We start from the raw sequence: 18,013 nt of genomic DNA on the forward strand, positions 1-18,013 counted from the left end.
TGACCTTCGTGTCTTAAAGTAATGATGGGCTGTTGTTTCTCTTTGCTTATTTAAGCTGTTCTTGCCATAATATGAGCTTGGTCTTTTACCAAATAGGGCTATTTTCTGTATACCCCCTACCTTGTCACAACACAACTGATTGGCTCATATGTATCAAGGAAAGAAATTCCACAAATTAACTTTTAACAAGGCACACCTGTTATTTCAAATGTATTCCAGGTGACTAACTCATGAAGCTGGTTGAGAGAATGCCAAGTGTGTGCAAAGCTGTAGTCAAGGCAAAGGGTGGCTACTTTGAAGAATCTCGTATTAAATATATTTTGATTTGTTTAGCACTTTTCTGGTTACTACATGATTCCATGTGTGTTATTTCATAGTTTTGATGTCTTCACTACTATTCTACAATGTAGAACCCTTAAATGAGTAGGTGCCCAAACTTTTGACTGGTACTGTATGTAAGAATGTTGTTCATCGACTACAGCTTAGCCTTCAACACCATAGTGCCCTCCAAGCTCATCACTAAGCTCTGGGTCCTGGGTCTGAATCCCTCCCTGTGCAACTGGGACCAGGGGCCTCGTTTTATCAGTCATGCGTAGGCACAAATCTGTGCGTAAATCATGAGTAGTTTCATTTCCACACAAAGTGTAAGATTTATCAATATGAATGTTTTCTTGAGAGTGTGCCATGTGGTGGAATAAGGCAACTGCTTGTCAAGCGAGGTCTAGTGAATGGGAAAAATACAGTGCATTTGGAAAGTATTCAGACCCCTTGACTTTTTTCACATTTTGTTACATTACAGACGTATTCTAAAATAGATTAAATATCCCCCCCCCCTCATTAATCTACACATAATACCCCATAATCACAAAGCAAAAACAGGTTTTTAGAAATATTTGCTAATTTATTCAACATAAAAATAAAAAAAATACCTTATTTACATAAGTATTCAGACCCTTTGCTATGAGACTCAAAATTGACAAGTGCATCCTATTTCCATTTATCATCCTTGAGATGTTTCTACAACTTGATTGGAGTCCACCTGTGGCAAATTCAATTGATTGGACATGATTTGGAAAGGCACACACCTGTCTATATAAGGTCTCACAGTTGACAGTGCATGTTAGAGCAAAAACCAAGCGATGATGTCAAGGTACAGTATGTAGAGTGCCAAGACAGGATTGTGCCGAAGTACAGATCTGGGGAAGGGTACCAAAACATTTCTGCAACATTGAAGGTCCCCAAGAACACAGTGGCCTCCATCATTGTTAAATGAAAGAAGTTTGGAACCACCAAGACTCTTCCTAGAGCTGGCCGCCTGGCCAAACTGAGCAATCGGGGGAGAAGTGCCTTGGTCAGGGAGGTGACCACCAACCCGATTGTCATTCTGACAGAGCTCCAGAGTTCCTCTGTGGAGATGGGAGAAACTTCCAGAAGGACAACTATCTCTGCAGAACTCCACCAATCAGGCTTTTATGGTAGAGTGGCCAGACAGAAGCCACTCCTCGGTAAAAGGCAGATGACCACCTGCTTGGAGTTTGCCAAAAGGCAACTAAAGACTCTCAGACCATGAGAAACAAGATTCTCTGGTCTGATGAAATCAAGATTGAACTCTTTGGACTGAATGCCAAGTGTCACGTCTTAAGGAAACCTGGCATTATCCCTACAGTTAAGCGTGGTGGCAGCATCATGCTGTGGGCATGTTTTTCTGTGGCAGGGACTGTGAGACTAGTCAGGATTGGGGGAAGATGAACATGGAAAAGTACAGCGAGATCCTTGATGAAAACCTGCTCCAGAGCACTCAGGACCTCAGACTGGGGCGAAGGTTCGCCTTCCAACACGACAATGACCCCAAGCACACAGCCAAGACAACGCAGATGTAACTTTAGGACAAGTCTCTGAATGTCCTTGAGTGGCCAAGCCAGAGCCCCGACTTGAACCCAATCGAATATCTCTAGAGAGACCTGAAAATAGCTCCAGTTGCAGAGAAGATTGAGAGAAACTCCCCACATACAGGTGTGCCAAGCTTGTAGCATCACACCCAAGAATACTCGAGGCTGTAATCACTGCCAAAGGTGCTTCAACAAAGTACTGACTAAAGGGTCTGAATACTTATATTTCAGTTTTTATATTTAATGCATTTGCAAAAAAAAATCTAAAATCCTGTTTTTGCTTTGTTATTATAGGATATTGTGTGTAGATTGATGAGGGGAAAAACAATTGAATCCATTTTAGAGTAAGGATGTAACATAACAAAATGTGAAATAAATAATTCAATCATTTTTCGATTTCATTGTATTTCCACTGTGAATTCCAGCAACCTATCTTGACAGACGACATCATATAATTTGACCACATTGGTGCATTTGTTACAATAATAATCCACATAAAGTACAGTAATCTGTTAAATTAGAGACCTGTAGGAAAGTGTAGACATATTATAAAAAACTGAGATGATGGGAAATTGAATGAGAGATGGTTGATCTTGGTCTATTGGAAGATTTGGCATGCTTCATTTAGCAGAGAGCGCGGTTTTAGAGACAGGTTTGTTTTTTTTATAGGTGGGACTTTTTTTTGCAGAAAGTACAGATTGGCTCCTCAGATATTGTTTCTCAAAACCAATCTCATATTTGCGAGGACTTAAAACCTACTTTAAGAAGGCAAACACATGCCATTTAGGTGCACATCCAAGTGCTATCCACCCTGGGGTTTTTGGTAATGGGCACTTTTGGTATTTGGTATATTATTAGGACCCCATTAGCTGTTGCGAAAGAGGCAGCTTCTCTTCCTGGAGAAAACATGACATAATACAGAACAGTAATAGACAAGAACAGCTCAAGGACAGAATTACATACATTTTAAAATGACCCACACAGCCTACATATCAACACATACTGTACACCCAAAATATCTAGGTCAAATAGGGGAGAGGCGTTGTGCCATGAGCTGTTGCTTTATCTGTTTTTTAAAACCAGATTTGCTGTTCATTTGAGCAATATGAGATGGGAAAGGAATTCCATGCAATAGTGGTTCTATATAGTACTGTACTCTTTCTTGAATTTGTTCTGGATTTGGGGACTGTGAAAAGATTCCTGGTGGCATGTCTGCTGGGGTAAGTGTGTGTGTCAGAGCTGTGAGGAAAGTTGACTATGGAAACAATTTGTAATTTTCAACACAATGTTTCTTATAAAATGAAGAAGTGATGCAGTCAGTCTCTCCTCAACTCTTAGCCAAAAGAGACTGGCATGGATAGAATTTACATTAGGCTTCTGATTACAATGACGAGCAAGACGTGCTGCTCTGATCTGGAACAGCTGCAGCTTAACTAGGTCTTTCTTTGCAGCACTGGACCACATGACCACAGGACAATAATCAAGATAAGACCAAACTAGAGTCTGCAGGACTTCCTTTTTGAAGTGTTCTATATTCCCCATGGGCTGTAAAGGGATTAATTTGACCCTATATGGTTTCAAATTAAAATAGCTAAGGTCATGCACGAGCACTAAGGCTGAGAACAATTAGTATGTATCAATGGTGATCTCCTACCAGTGTAATGATGGTAGGATTGTTTGATAAATAACACTTTTTCTATGCATAAGAACATTCTAAATTCCGTTCGTAAGTTATAGTTTTTACACAATATTGATAAATGAGGCCCCCAGACTTCCTGGCAGGCCGACCCCAGGTGCTGAAGGTAGGCAACAACACCTCTACCACACTGATCCTCAACATGGGGGCCCAACAGGGATACGTGCTTAGCCCCTTCCTGTACTCCCTGTTCACCCATGACTGTATGGTCTCACACGTCTCCAACTCAATCACCAAGTTTACCGAAGACACTACAGTGTTAGGCCTGATTACCAACAATGACGAGCCTACAGGGAGGAGGTGAGTGCCTTGGGAAAGTGGTGCCAGGAAAATAACCTCTCCCTCAACATCAATAAAACGAAGGAGCTGATCATGGACTACAGGAAACAGCAGAGAGAGCACACCCCCATCCACATCGACGGGGCCTTAGTGGACAGGGTCAAAAGCTTCAAGTTCCTCATCGGGCACATCACTAAGGACCTCAAATAAAAAATTATTGGTCACATACATGTGATTAGCAGATGTTACTGTGGGTGTAGTGAAATGCTTGTGCTTCTAGCTCCAACAGTGTAGTAATATCTAACAAATTACACAACATATACCCAATACACACAAATCTAAGCAGGAATGAATTGAGACTATATATATATGGACGAGCAATGTCAGAGTAGAACAGACTAAGGTACAGTAGAATAGTATAGAATACAGTATATACTGTACATATGAGATGAGTAATGCCAGATATGTAAACATTAAGTGAATGAGATACCGTAGAATAGTATAGAAAACAGTATATACATATGAGATGAGTAATGCCTGATATGTAAACATTATTAAGTGACTAAGATACAGTAGAATAGTATAGACTACAGTATATACAGTTGAAGTCGGAAGTTTACATACACTTAGGTTGTAGTCATTAAAACTCGTTTTTCAACCACTCCACACATTTCTTGTTAACAAACTATAGTTTTGGCAAGTCGGTTAGGACATCTACTTTGTGCATGACACAAGTCATTTTTCAAACAATTGTTTACAGACAGATTGTTTAACTTGTAATTTGCCAGTGGGTCAGAAGTTTACATACACTAAGTTGACTGTGCCTTTAAACAGCTTTGAAAATTCCAGAAAATGATGTCATGGCTTTAGAAGCACTGATAGGCTAATTGACATCATTTGAGTCAATTGGAGGTGTTCCTGTGGATGTATTTCAAGACCTACCTTCAAACTCAGTGCCTCTTTGCTTGACATCATGGGAAAAGTTGTAGACCTCCACAAGTCTGGTTCATCCTTGGGGGCAATTTCAAAACGCCTGAAGGTAACACGTTCATCTGTACAAACAACTATACGCAAGTATAAACACCATGGGCCCACACAGCCGTCATACCGCTCAGGAAGGAGACGCGTTCTGTCTCCTAGAGAAGAACACACTTTGGTGCGAAAAGTGCAAATCAAACCCAGAACAACAGCAAAGGACCTTGGAAGATGCTGGAGGAAACAGGTACAAAAGTATCTATATCTACAGTAAAACGAGTCCTATATCGACATAACCTGAAAGGCCGCTCAGCAAGGAAGAAGCCATTGCTCCAAAACCGCCATAAAAAAGCCAGACTGCGGTTTGCAACTGCACATGGGGGCAAAGATCATACTTTCTGGAGAAATGTCCTCTGGTCTGATGATACAAAAATAGAACTGTTTGGCCATAATGACCATCATTATGTTTGGAAGAAAAAGTGGGAAGCTTGCAAGCTGAAGAACACCATCCCAACTGTGAAGCACGGGGTGGCAGCATCATGTTGTGGGGGTGCTTTGCTGCAGGAGGGACTGGTGCACTTCACAAAATAGATGGCATCATGAGGGAGGGAAATGATGTGGATATATTGAAGCAGCAACTCAAGACATCAGTCAGGAAGTTAAAGTTTGGTCGCAAATGGGTCTTCCAAATGGACAAAGACCCCAAGCATAATTCCAAAGTTGTGGCAAAATGGCTTAAGGACATCAAAGTCAAGGTATGGGAGTGGCCATCACAAAGCCCTGAACTCAATCCCATAGAAAATTTGTGGGCAGAACTTAAAAAGCGTGTGCCTACAAACCTGACTCGGTTACACCAGCTCTGTCAGGAAGAATGGGCCAAAATTCACCCAACTTATTGTGGGTAGCTTGTGGAAAGCTTCCCGAAACGTTTGACCCAAGTTAAACAATTTAAAGGCCATGCTACCAAATACTAATTGAGTGTATGTAAACTTCTGACCCACTGGGAATGTGGTGAAAGAAATAAAAGCCGAAATAAATCATTCTCTCTACTTTCAATTCCAATCAAGGGGCTCTATTAGCATGGAAAACATGTGTTAACATTGCCAAAGCAAGTCAGGTAGATAATATACAAAAGTGATATTATCATTCTGACATTTCACATTCTTAAAATAAAGTGGTGATCATAACTCATTCCTAAAACAGGGAATTTCTGATTGGATTAAATGTCAGGTATTGTGAAAAACTGAGTTTAAATGTATTTGGCTAAGGTGTATGTAAACTTCTGACTTCAACCGTACATGTGAGATGAGTCCCTTCACACCGACAGTGTGGTGAAGGAGGGGCAACAGCAGCTCTTCAACCTCTGAGGCTGAAGAAATTTGGATTGGCCACCCGAGCCATGGTCTGTTCACCCCACTACCATCTAGAAGACGGAGACAGTACAGGTGCATCAAAGCTGGGACAGACGGACTGATAAACAGCTTCTATCACCAGACCATCAGACTGTTCAACAGCCACCACTAGACTGCCTCTGCCTAGTGCCCTGCCATCTGCCCAGTACCCTACTCTGCCCCTGTCACCAGCCGGCTACCACCGGGTACTCTACCCTGCAACATAGGGTCTGCAGCTCTGTGTCCATAGTAATTGAACACGGGTCACTTTAATAATGTTTCCATGCTATTTCTATATCTACTGCTGTCCTAAATGTTTTATTTGTTCTTGTCTTTTTTATTAGTGTGTTTATTGACATTTACTGCATTAGTTGATATATAACTAGGAACATAAGCATTTTGCTGCTCTGTTTTTTACTGCGAGAGGACACGTTAGAGAGAAATGTCCCCTGATCTGTCCTGTTAGAGAGAAATGTCCTTAATGAGGACACGGGGAGGATTGCTACACTGCCTCCTCCAAACAGGAAGTCACGTCCGCGTGCTTTGACTACTCAGTCCCCTCAAATGTCCGGACCCTGCACTCCAATTGCCCCACTTCCGCCATCCCACTTCTGTCACAATGTAGGAAACGTCGGGGCAGGGAAGCAAATGGCACCAATGGAGCTGTTTAAACGGTTAAGTGCCTTGCTATAGAGCACAACGGTAGTAGACGGCAACAAGGATACTGATACATTCCTGACCTGCCAAGATTGTGTGAACAAAATTCAACAAAATGATTTACTGTATCACTACTGTCAACATATTATTCAATCTCCTAACACACACACACACACACACATATTTATTCACACAGAGCAAGAATCAGAATTAATGACAATAATTAATTTATCAGAATGAATGATATCAACTTGGCAATGATTGCTCATAATATATGTAGTCTTTATTGTGTAAACATAACTACCATGTCCTTGCATATGTTGTTCATTAACGAATAATGTAACAGAGTAATGAAATTGTACTCAGTCTCTGGAGTGGTTTTCAGCGAATGTGTATGACCACATCCCCGAGACACACGAGCCACCCTGGTGCTTTTACGCACTCACCGCGTGGAACATGTGCGCTCGAGGAGCGTGGCCACGCCTCTGAAATGCTTTCACATGTTGCCGCACACGTTCATACCGTTCGCACCCTAGCAAAACTCAAATCTGTGGTCTCTCGTCCACGTGGGTCTCGCTGTAGCTGCTTCACAGCACACCTGAGAAAATACCCGACAGGATTATGACGATGTCTCATTCATAAACTCTTAGTTCAGTTGAATCTCAAATGCAACATGGTGCCGTCCCTACATGAATGGTATTGAGCCTAGTGTGAGCTACATTAATACGTAAAAAATATATGCCTTGCTCATTGTCATTTGGTAACGTATCTATGAATAGCCTACTGCCCATGTGTGTGTGTGTGTGTGTGTGTGTGACTACGTGTCTTTTTTTTACACTGTGTTATAGCGCTGTGTGTGTGTGCGCGCGCGCGTCTGAGGCAGACACATGCGCTCCCCTACACTTCGCTCTGATTTTAGCCTAAATCCCGCCTACTTTCAGTATACCTCCTCACGTGGATTAAACCATGTTGCCGCCCGCACACGTGTTTACGCACGGGATTGGCCACAGCACTGCTGTCTATGATGGGTACGTCACTGCTGACCGGGGCATCACCACTAGGCTATTACTATTCAGATAAGGAGGAGGGTCTATGCGTAATGCACATCATCATAGACGCTTTTTGTACAGCTCGGACGGAATATTGAACAGACAGGGCGTATAGGTGCATTGCCAGTTACAATGTATCGACTCGAGAACTCAGCGACAACATTAACTGGTGTTTGAAATACTTTTACATTGTTATTCTGGATGAGGATGCCCTACCGAGCAGGAGGTAAAACATTTTTCTACAGGATGGTACCCTAGCTAGGACTTGAAACTTGAGGAATTCAGTTATCTACATGATTCAAAGATGCTTTGGTTGGTATCTGCCTATAGACTGAACGCTTGTAAGGTCCTAGGGCGGTGAGGTTGACAAGGCAGACGGTTTAAGGACAAGGACAGAATAAATGGTAAGACAAATTATAACATTGGCTTCATAATGATTATACTTCATACTTTTGCATGCTTGTCTCCAAATATCAACAGTTTAATAATTTAAGGAGTTTGTTCCAATATCCCCAACTCTATAGCCTACTGTTTAAACAGGTCACGCTACCAATTTGGTGCCTTTTGTGAAGTGTAACTTGTTCCCCAAAAATAACTTTGTTCAACTTCATAAAAAAAACACGTTTTCCAATTTTATGAGTTTTTTTTATTTATTTCTACTACAGTAAGTACCTGTTAAGGATCAACTAAAATAATAGGTTTGACCTCACAGTCTTGATTTCATCTAAAAATCTAACATAAATCCCCCTGTGACAGGGGTTTGGAAGCTTGTTGTGTGCAACAGGGAGTGGCAATTGAATGCAAGCTTCTCACAGAACATTTTATTGTTAAAACATTCTAGCATGTCTATCTATGGGTAACTGGGTTGACGTGTTATACCCGACCCCAGGGCCATGCACAGACCTTTTGGGGGGCAGGTGCTGAAACTGTAAAAAGGGCACCAAAAAAAAATATATATTTGACAACTATGGTCACAGACTTGTTGAGCAATTATGACTTGTATTATTTAGTTACATAAAAACAATAGATGGCATCTTAATGGTTAATTAAATAAAACATATTTAATGTAGATTTAATGAGGACTTGGGGGCAATGGATTCAGAACAACAATGACAAAAACTGTACATTTTATTTTACCCAAAACAAAAGGGCACTTTAGAGACTGGAAGGGAAAAGGGGCATGTGCTCTGTACAGGTAGAGCTCTATCTGAGCACGTGCCTGCTCAACCCTCTCAGTTTTACACCACAAAACACCAGAAAATGCCCCCAAAAAAAGAGTAGAATCAGCTCACCTGCTTTCACACTATGGTTTGACTATTAGTTCATTGTTTCTTTAAAAATAAATAGTTTCACCATATTAATGAGAGCTCAGTTCACGTAACACGGTTGACCTTAAAATAAGGGACAAATGTAAACTAATCACCAATTACATGAAATAAATAATAATCTTCAGAAATGACTTTTTCAAAGCAGGAGCATAACTTGGGTTTTACAATGATGGTACAAACTTGGAGAAATGTTGGGGTTAAGTGGGTCACAGAGGGTGCACAGGGACATGTCAAAATGCTGAATTTTGGGACTTTAGCAAGTCTGATATATTGATTTATCCATGTGGTCTATATTAATAGGGCACTTCATTTAATATAACAGGCTTTTAAAATTCATTATTGGTGCACAACTTCTACTTAAAATATCAAAGGGATGCAAAAGGGACTCTTTTGGTGGAACGACCCAAATACTACTTTCTGAAGCTTATGCCTAGCTGACTAAACCCAACTCCACGATTTACGATGGAGTTGAGCGGCGACTATTGTTGGCGGACTTGACCTCCGACATCACACAAAGTGAAGTTTCTATCAAAAACGACTGATTTCAGCACCCTGATTTCAGCACCCTGATTTCTGTGTATTCTTTGGATGCTGAAATCAGTCGTTTTTTGATAAAAATTTCATTTTTATGTGACGTCAGAGGTCAAGTTCGCCCATAATAGCCGCTGCTCAACTCCATCGTTATTTAACTCGGCAAGTCAGTTAAAACTTCTTAAGGATCGGACCCTTTTTTTCAATTTTCCCCTAAAATGACTCACCCTAATCTAACTGCCTGTAGCTCAGGACCTAAAATGACACACCCTAATCTAACTGCCTGTAGTTCAGGACCCGAAGCAAGGACATTCATATTCTTGATACCATTTGAAAGGAAACACTGAAGTTTGTGGAAATGTGAAATGAATGTAGGAGAATATAACACATTAGATCTGGTTAAAGATAATAAAGATAATCATCTTTGAAATGCAAGAGAAAGGCCATTATCTGACTAATGACTCTAGGCGCAATTAAAATGTTGGCCACTAGATGGCAGCAGTGTACGTGCTAAGTTTTGGACTGATTTTATTTTATTTTTTATTTTACCTTTATTTAACCAGGTAAGTCAGTTAAGAACAAATTCTTATTTTCAATGACGGCCTGGGAACAGTGGGTTAACTGCCTGTTCAGGGGCAGAACGACAGATTTGTACCTTGTCAGCTCGGCGGTTTGAACTCGCAACCTTCCGGTTACTAGTCCAACGCTCTAACCACTAGGCTACCCTGCCGCCCCGTGATCCAAGGAACCATTGCATTTCTGTTTAAAATGTTGTATCAAGTCTGCCCAAATGTGCCTAATTGGTCAATATTTACATTTTCAAGTACATAACTGTGCACTCTCAAACAATAGCATGGTATGTTTTCACTGTAATAGCTACTGTAAATTGGACAGTGCAGTCAGATTAACAATCATTTAAGCTTTCTGCCCATATAAGATATGTCTATGTCTTGGGACATTTTCTTATAACTTACAACATTATGCTAATAACATTAGCGCAACCATCCCAAGGGTGGGACACCGATCTGTAGAGATGTTTATTAAGTACAAATTTTTATTTACAATGACAGCCGACCCTGCCCAAACCCAGACGACGCTGGGCCAATTGTGTGCCGCCCTATGGGACTCCCAATCACGGGCCGGTTGTGATACAGCCTGGAGTCGAACCAGGGTCTGTAGTGACGCCTCTAGCACTGAGATGCAGTGCCTTAGACCCGCTGCGCCCACTCTGGAGTTTAATCGTCTAGATTATGATAAGGAAACAATGAGTGATCCATGGTCTTCAGACCTGACAACCAAACTAAATTGTTATGTGTACTTGGCAATGCTTTCATATTATGATGATGCTAAATATTCTGTGCATAGTGCACACGTGTCAATGGGGGTTGTTATTTCTATGTAGCAGCTATAGTGCCACTGCCAGCCAGCAATTATATAACACGGTTGGAGGAGGTACTTTGCACAGAGGCTGTCTAGCCACAGATGATCTTATCAAGTTACTCCTCCCTCATCCGCATGCAGGTCCTAGGGTGTTTACTCATAGGCTACGCCACGTTACAGCGGCTTATAGCAAACATGTGAGCCCTTACTCAGCGCTGCTTACTCCAATTACTCGCTATTCAAGTCATGCTGGATGGGCATTGTGGTGATGTAGATTTGTATATCCTTTAAAAAAAATGTGGCAACAGCAAATAGCTTAGACCATTAGGAAGTAAGAAAATGGTGTCCCATGTTTCTCCCCACATTCGTGATCCATAAACTGATGGAACTGTAAGATGTAGGCTAATTAAAAAGTTATATTTGATGTCCTTAATCAATCAACCTCTTGGGGACATTACTCTATCGTGTTGGTACTCCAGCATAAATATCTATTCTGTAAACCTCAGGTTGAGCTTTAATAGTGATAAGCTGGGCATTTAGTTCACAGGTCTGTTATATAAAGTGGAGCTGGTCTCATGTTTATGCTGGTGAAGGATGTAATGTCAAAATGCATTGCTTTTTTTTTAGCAATTAAGAAGCATTTCTTTTGTTCTCTCTGGGAGTGTCTGAATATCTCTTGCGCATCCAGTTAGTTCCTCAGTTCATATGCCTATTTTGGACTATGAGGTAACAAGCATATACTTTTCTCCTTTGTACACACTAGCCATCCATGCCCAAATCACAGTAGGGATATATGAAAGCATCTTTACTCTACTGAGTTATAGCTGAACCAGCCACGTAGCCCAGCATTAGTCATCATATTGATCAGGAGGACACCTGGTCCCATTGCGGTGTACATGTTTCTCACTGCTCTCCTCCCTGAAGGTCCGTGATGCCAAAGGAGCAGGCACATTTTGGGGAGTGGCCCGAGCGCGTACCCCAGGGCACCTCTAAGAATGCCAAGGATAAGAGTAACAGTGCCACTCTGCGGGCATCCCAGTGTGGCACTCACAGAGACCAGGAAGGTATGAGAATGGGCATGAACGGGAGGATGTCACTGTCTGACTCGGAGAAGGACTCAGAGAAAGACTCCGGATACTCTGGTGAGTAACTCTCTACTTTTGGCCACAAGAGATATTCTCTTTTTGTCCCCCAGCAAACATTGGCACCATGTGGCCCAGGGTTGGGGTCAATTTGAGTTGGCCCATAGAGACGAATAGAGATCATTACATGGAAATAACTCATATTGCATGGACACTGCCATTGAGGGCTTCCTCCATTTTAAAGTAGTAATTTGTGTGGGGATTCCATGGCAGCCATTAGCCAATGATCAGAGTATTGTCTTCTTTAAATTAGGTTGCGTATGGTTTGTAAATGGCTTTAAGCTATATGACCACCATCTAGTGGCCACAAAAAAGTTATGACACAAGATTTACTGCAGGTGGCGGTAAGTCGCCAATATTAGTTTTACACTTTTTCAAACGTCAAAAGAATACAAATATTGACTGCTTTAAAATGGAGATAGCCATTGAGGCTATCTCCATTTACAGACAACATAATGGCTCAAATATAACATTGTGTGCCATTGAGGCTATCTCCATTTACAGACAACATAATGGTCAGATATAACGTTGTGTTCTCTACACATCTCTATTAATTGGCCACACCCCACAGGAAGCTAAATTTGAATTGAAGGAAGTAGAATTTAATTCAAAACAAACCAATTCAACTGAGACGTAAAACATGAAAGTCTCAATAATTTGACAAATCTTTCATTAAAATGATATCCCACCAATTCATGCAAAGAATACACATACCATTTAAAATATTAGTTTGATTATAACTCAGATGTCAAACAGTATTTTCTTTGTAATGAGATGTTATATCGTTCCCTCCCATACTGCAGTGTTTGATTATTGCATAATTGGAATGTTATTTATTTATTTACATTAAGGGATTTATTATAGACAACCCACAACATGATCTTAACATATTTATAGACCACTGTAATTGTTTAAAGGGTGTGGCCAATTCAAATTCAAGAATTTAATCGGAATCAAAGAGCAGTTATCTCCAATCCCGATGTGGGTCCAATGCAGGCCCAAATATTGATCCCATGTATCATGGCCATATTCGGCCGATGCGACTTTGTTCATCGGCGTTACATTGGCCCTAATGCCTTCACTTTGTGTGATCAGCCCATATCTGGTGAGGGTAGCCCTCACTTTGCCTGCAATAAGCGCACCCTTTCGATCAACTGCCATTATTGGGCTCATTTATGTACCAATATGAGTTCATGGTCTTAGCCCTACAAAAAAACAGTTTACAACCAGGAAATGGAATCATTAAAACGTTGGGACCAGCTGGGTTTGCGTACAGCACATACTGGAGGAAAGGGAAAGAGGATACCTAGTGAGTTGCACAACTGTATGCATTCAACCGAAACGTCTTCCACATTTAACCTACCGCTCTGAATCAGAGGAGTCATACTGGTACTGTAAATTCACCCAGCTACTTTAAGATGAATTGCACCAACTAAGTTGCTCTGGATAGGAGCGTCTGTTAAATGACTCATGTATATAGTGGCTGTCTCAACAGGATGAATCTCCTCCCTCTTTCGTTTCTCTCCCTTTATCTCTTACTCTTTCTCTATTTATTTATTTTCTCTCTCTCTCTCTATTTGTTTCATCTCTCTCTATTTATTTATTTTCTCTCTCTCTATTTGTTTCATCTCTCTCTCTCTATTTATTTCTTCTCTCTCTCTCACCTCCTTCCAACCCTCTTCCCCAGAGACTGGTTCGGACTCGGTGCAGAATGATCTGGATGACCAGCGTATCAGTGTAAGTGAGGCCCACCGAGCCCACAGCAGTAGCAGCTCCCTGAACCACCGGGCCCACAGCAGTAGCAGCTCCCTGAACCACCGGGCCCACAGCAGTAGCAGCTCCCTGAACCACCGGGCCCACAGCAGTAGCAGCTCCCTGAACCACCGGGCCCACAGCAGTAGCAGCTCCCTGGGCCACAACATGCCCCCGTTTGAGGAGCAAAACCCCATCTACGTCATCAAGAACCTGGTGGTTAAACCGGTGAGACACTTTGGTTAGCATTGTAGATTACCATAATGTTTGGTTAGCGTTGTAGATTACCATAATGTTTGGTTAGCGTTGTAGATTACCATAATGTTTGGTTAGCGTTGTAGATTACCATAATGTTTGGTTAGCGTTGTAGATTACCATAATGTTTGGTTAGCGTTGTAGATTACCATAATGTTTGGTTAGCGTTGTAGATTACCATAATGTTTGGTTAGCGTTGTAGATTACCATAATGTTTGGTTAGTGGTTGCATTGTCTTGAGGTTACCCTCGGGACAATAATTTGTTCATAGCATCCTTTCCTCATCCTCTTCCTGCTCCTGTTTGTTTAATCTGATCTGTGAAAGTAACCACCTCCCCATGTCTTCTCTGTCACAATACACCCCTGGTTATAACCTCCTGATGGTATAGTCTGGACCAGAGCAACTACTGCACAGAACCCTGGCATGGGGGGGAGGATGGGACAGTCTGTCTGGTTCCAAGGCCCCCACCCAGCTCCTACTCATCCAAAAACCAGGGGTACCCTCCCCCGTCCCTGCCCACAACAATCCACAGGGCCAGTCCAAGAAAGGGGGCAGTAGAAGCAACAAGAACCATAACAGCAAGAACTCGTACCTCCCCATCCTCAACTCCTACCCCCGCATTGCCCCCCAGCCGAGGAAGGAAGGCTCAGAGCAGAGCAGAGAGGGTGCAGGGGATGTGAAGGAGAGAAGCATAGAGGGCCAGAGCCGGAGCAAGAGGGTGTGTACGGAGGACAAGAGAGAAGCAGTGTCCACCACCACTCATCTTCGACCACAGCAGCACCAACACCACCAGCGAGAGAGCAGAACCCAATCCTATTACAAAGTCAACAGCAGCCGAAGCTCCTCCTCCCACCTCCCTCACCATTCCATGGGTGGCCCTGCCTCCTCCACCCAGCAGGGATCTCACTACTGCCACCAACATGCCAAACCCAGCCCCTCTCCCTCCCACTCCAACGGTATTGGCTCCCCATCCGTCATCAGCTCCCAAAAATCCTCCTCCACCTCGTCCTCCTCGTCCTCCGCCGACAGCTGGGCCCCAGAGGCCACAGTAGACCTGTCCAACTGCTTGTCTGACTGCTCGTTGGTGCGTCAGCGGCGCTTCCTCAACACGGCAGAGATCCTGAGCCAGTCGGGCCTGCTGGCCATCACGCTGCGCACCAAGGAGCTGCTGCGCCAGAATGCCGCCACCGAGAAAGAGCTGGCCCAGCTCCGCCAGCACGCCCAGCTACTCTGCTTGGCGGCCCAGACCGGCCAAGAGGCCACCCAGCAAGGACCTAACGAAGGTCCCAGCCCCATGGACAAGCTGCTCCAAGCCATGTCCCAATCAGGACGCTACCCGAGCCTCGACTGGACCTACTTTAATGCCAACAGCAACAACCGTCCAGAGAAAGGAGACGAGGCTGAGAAAGACATCAGGGACAGTAATAACAACGACAAGCATAGCCCGTCTCAGAATCCGTTGGTGGCGGCGCCCCTTGGTAACCATGACGATAGCACATCACCTCCGTCGCCACTTTTCGCCCTGTCTCCTGACCCAGAGGACTGTCCCGATGTTCTCGGCAGCTTGCTCTCCACCTCTCCATCTCCCCCTCCCCAAAGGTGGGGCCGGAGACATGGGGGCAGCGCTAAGCCCCTGTGTGACCCCACCATGCCCCCGGAAAGCTCCACCCACCGGGCCTATTTACTCTAGCGCTTATGGGTAGTGGCCTCCATGAGGGAAATTTTGATGGAGGAGCATGTGCCACTGTAGGGGGAGAAGCTAAGGAGCGAGGGGAATGCACTGAACTGTGCAAAACTGTGAATACCCGATCTTAACTGTATTACATCTGATGGACTTTTTTTTTTTGCTGTTGACTCTACTACCACACTTAAATAATTATCACAATATTGTTTCTTTTATTGATCTAATTAGCCAGGGTATTTCAATAATGAGAACATACAAATATGCTTCTTAGGGGACGTTGTAAACAAACATGAGGGTCCATGAATGGATTATCCAATTCAGTACATTACATTCCAGTACATCTATCATTAAATGTATGGAATAGAATTATTCTGCTAGGGCCCTTTTTAAACATAGAAAGGTTCTCTTGGTTGTAGTTTTCTTAAAACCCTTGGAAAAACGATAACAGCACACGAGGATACTAGGGGCTTTTCAACATAATGGGAAAATGAACACAGACCATTCCATTATCCGTTTGCTCAGGCTTTCCGACGCTCCTTGACTGCTTCAGTGGCGCCGACAGTGTGAAAGGGGACTTTGACCTCAACCGACCGTCGGGGTAGTCTCCAATGAACTCCCTCATGCCATGGTCAGTGCTACTGTGCTCTCTGGTCATTTTGAGCGCTAAAGCCATTCTCAGAATAAAGAATGGCCTGCATGTAGCCTAGTATACTGCAGCTCTGAAGTGCTTTATATATTGTGGGTCATGTTCTCTCTTTCTTCACAGTCATATTACCAGCCAGATTCTCTGGTGTAACATGAGACTAGAGTCAGATATCATGGAGACAGACACTGTACTAGAGGCACATTGGTCATAATACCTGATTGAATTGTAGTTAGGCTATACAGTAGTCAGACTATTTTGATGTGCATGGCACTGGGATATCACTGGCTATTTCTGTATAATTTGGTATGCTCCTTTGATCCTATTTGTAAGTGTGTTACCTAAAATGCAGTATGATTGGATTATGGTATTGTGGGTATGGGCACGGACATGTAATATATGTTTGTCTGCAGCTTTATGGTGGATTAAAGGAGCTATCCGCATTTCAAACAAAAGTTTTTGCCCCGTCTCTGATTTGGTAAAACGCTGAGGGACGGGGCTAAAGAAATGTAAACACTCTCAAAAGAAGAGATATAGCTATGGATGCAAGGACCGAACATCATTGAGATCAACATTATAGTCTTAACCATGTTTTGAGGCTATAAGTGTTTTTTAAAACAATTATATTGTTTACAAACAACAGATTATAAAAAGGTTATATTTTCAGTTCAGATGGGAATCTACAGTTGAAGTTCATGAGGCATTTATACTGTGTACAAAACATTAAGAACGACTACCTTATATTGAGTTGCACTTTCATCTGAATTCACCTGGTCAGTCAGTCATGGACAGAGCAGGTGTGTATAATGTTTTGTACACTCAGTGTATAAGTTAGATTTGTCAAGAATCAATAGCATCATTCATTGGAAAGTCAAATGTATGTAGCAATTTCAGCTTGTACAGTTGTGAAATTTGACTGGTTCTATGAAAACACTAAACTATAGGACTTCAGTTATTGTAGATAGAATTAGAAGTAAATTTGAAGATTATATAAAATGTATGCAATTGTGTCAAACCGAGTGTTGTTCCCTCCTGCTTCAGGCGCCTGAACACGTAGGCATTAACATGATGTAATAAAGAGCTCAAATTCATTCAATAAATACAAATGACTTCAAGTTAATTTATTTGGAGGTTTGTGTTGTGGTTTAATGTGGGTGATATGGTCATGTTTCCACCATCGTTGCTTAACTATTTACATAATCAGAATTACGTAAGTGACATGGAAAAGCCACTGAGTACCTCTGACAGACACAAACATGAATAAAATACAGGGACTATAACAAATGTAGTAATCACAGCCATGAATAAAAGTTAGTCACCAAAACAGTAATCAATAAGCTGAAACATGTGGATCCCTCTTT

At 42.4% G+C, this 18,013-nt stretch overlaps 1 protein-coding gene across 1 annotated transcript; it reads left to right on the forward strand.

The window, feature by feature from the left end:
• The first annotated feature begins 7,957 nt into the window (after positions 1-7,957).
• On the forward strand, positions 7,958-17,758 carry LOC110510211 (uncharacterized). The gene is made up of 5 exons (XM_021591594.3): positions 7,958-8,162; positions 8,267-8,340; positions 12,100-12,317; positions 14,005-14,297; positions 14,714-17,758. The coding sequence occupies exons 3-5, from the start codon at positions 12,107-12,109 to the stop codon at positions 16,013-16,015; spliced, it is 1,806 nt and encodes a 601-aa protein (XP_021447269.3). The 5' UTR covers positions 7,958-8,162; positions 8,267-8,340; positions 12,100-12,106; the 3' UTR covers positions 16,016-17,758.
• Positions 17,759-18,013: the final 255 nt, after the last annotated feature.

This window comes from Oncorhynchus mykiss, chromosome 29 (genome assembly GCF_057628025.1).
Source record: "Oncorhynchus mykiss isolate SJ-2025 chromosome 29, ASM5762802v1, whole genome shotgun sequence".
NCBI lineage: Eukaryota > Metazoa > Chordata > Actinopteri > Salmoniformes > Salmonidae > Oncorhynchus > Oncorhynchus mykiss.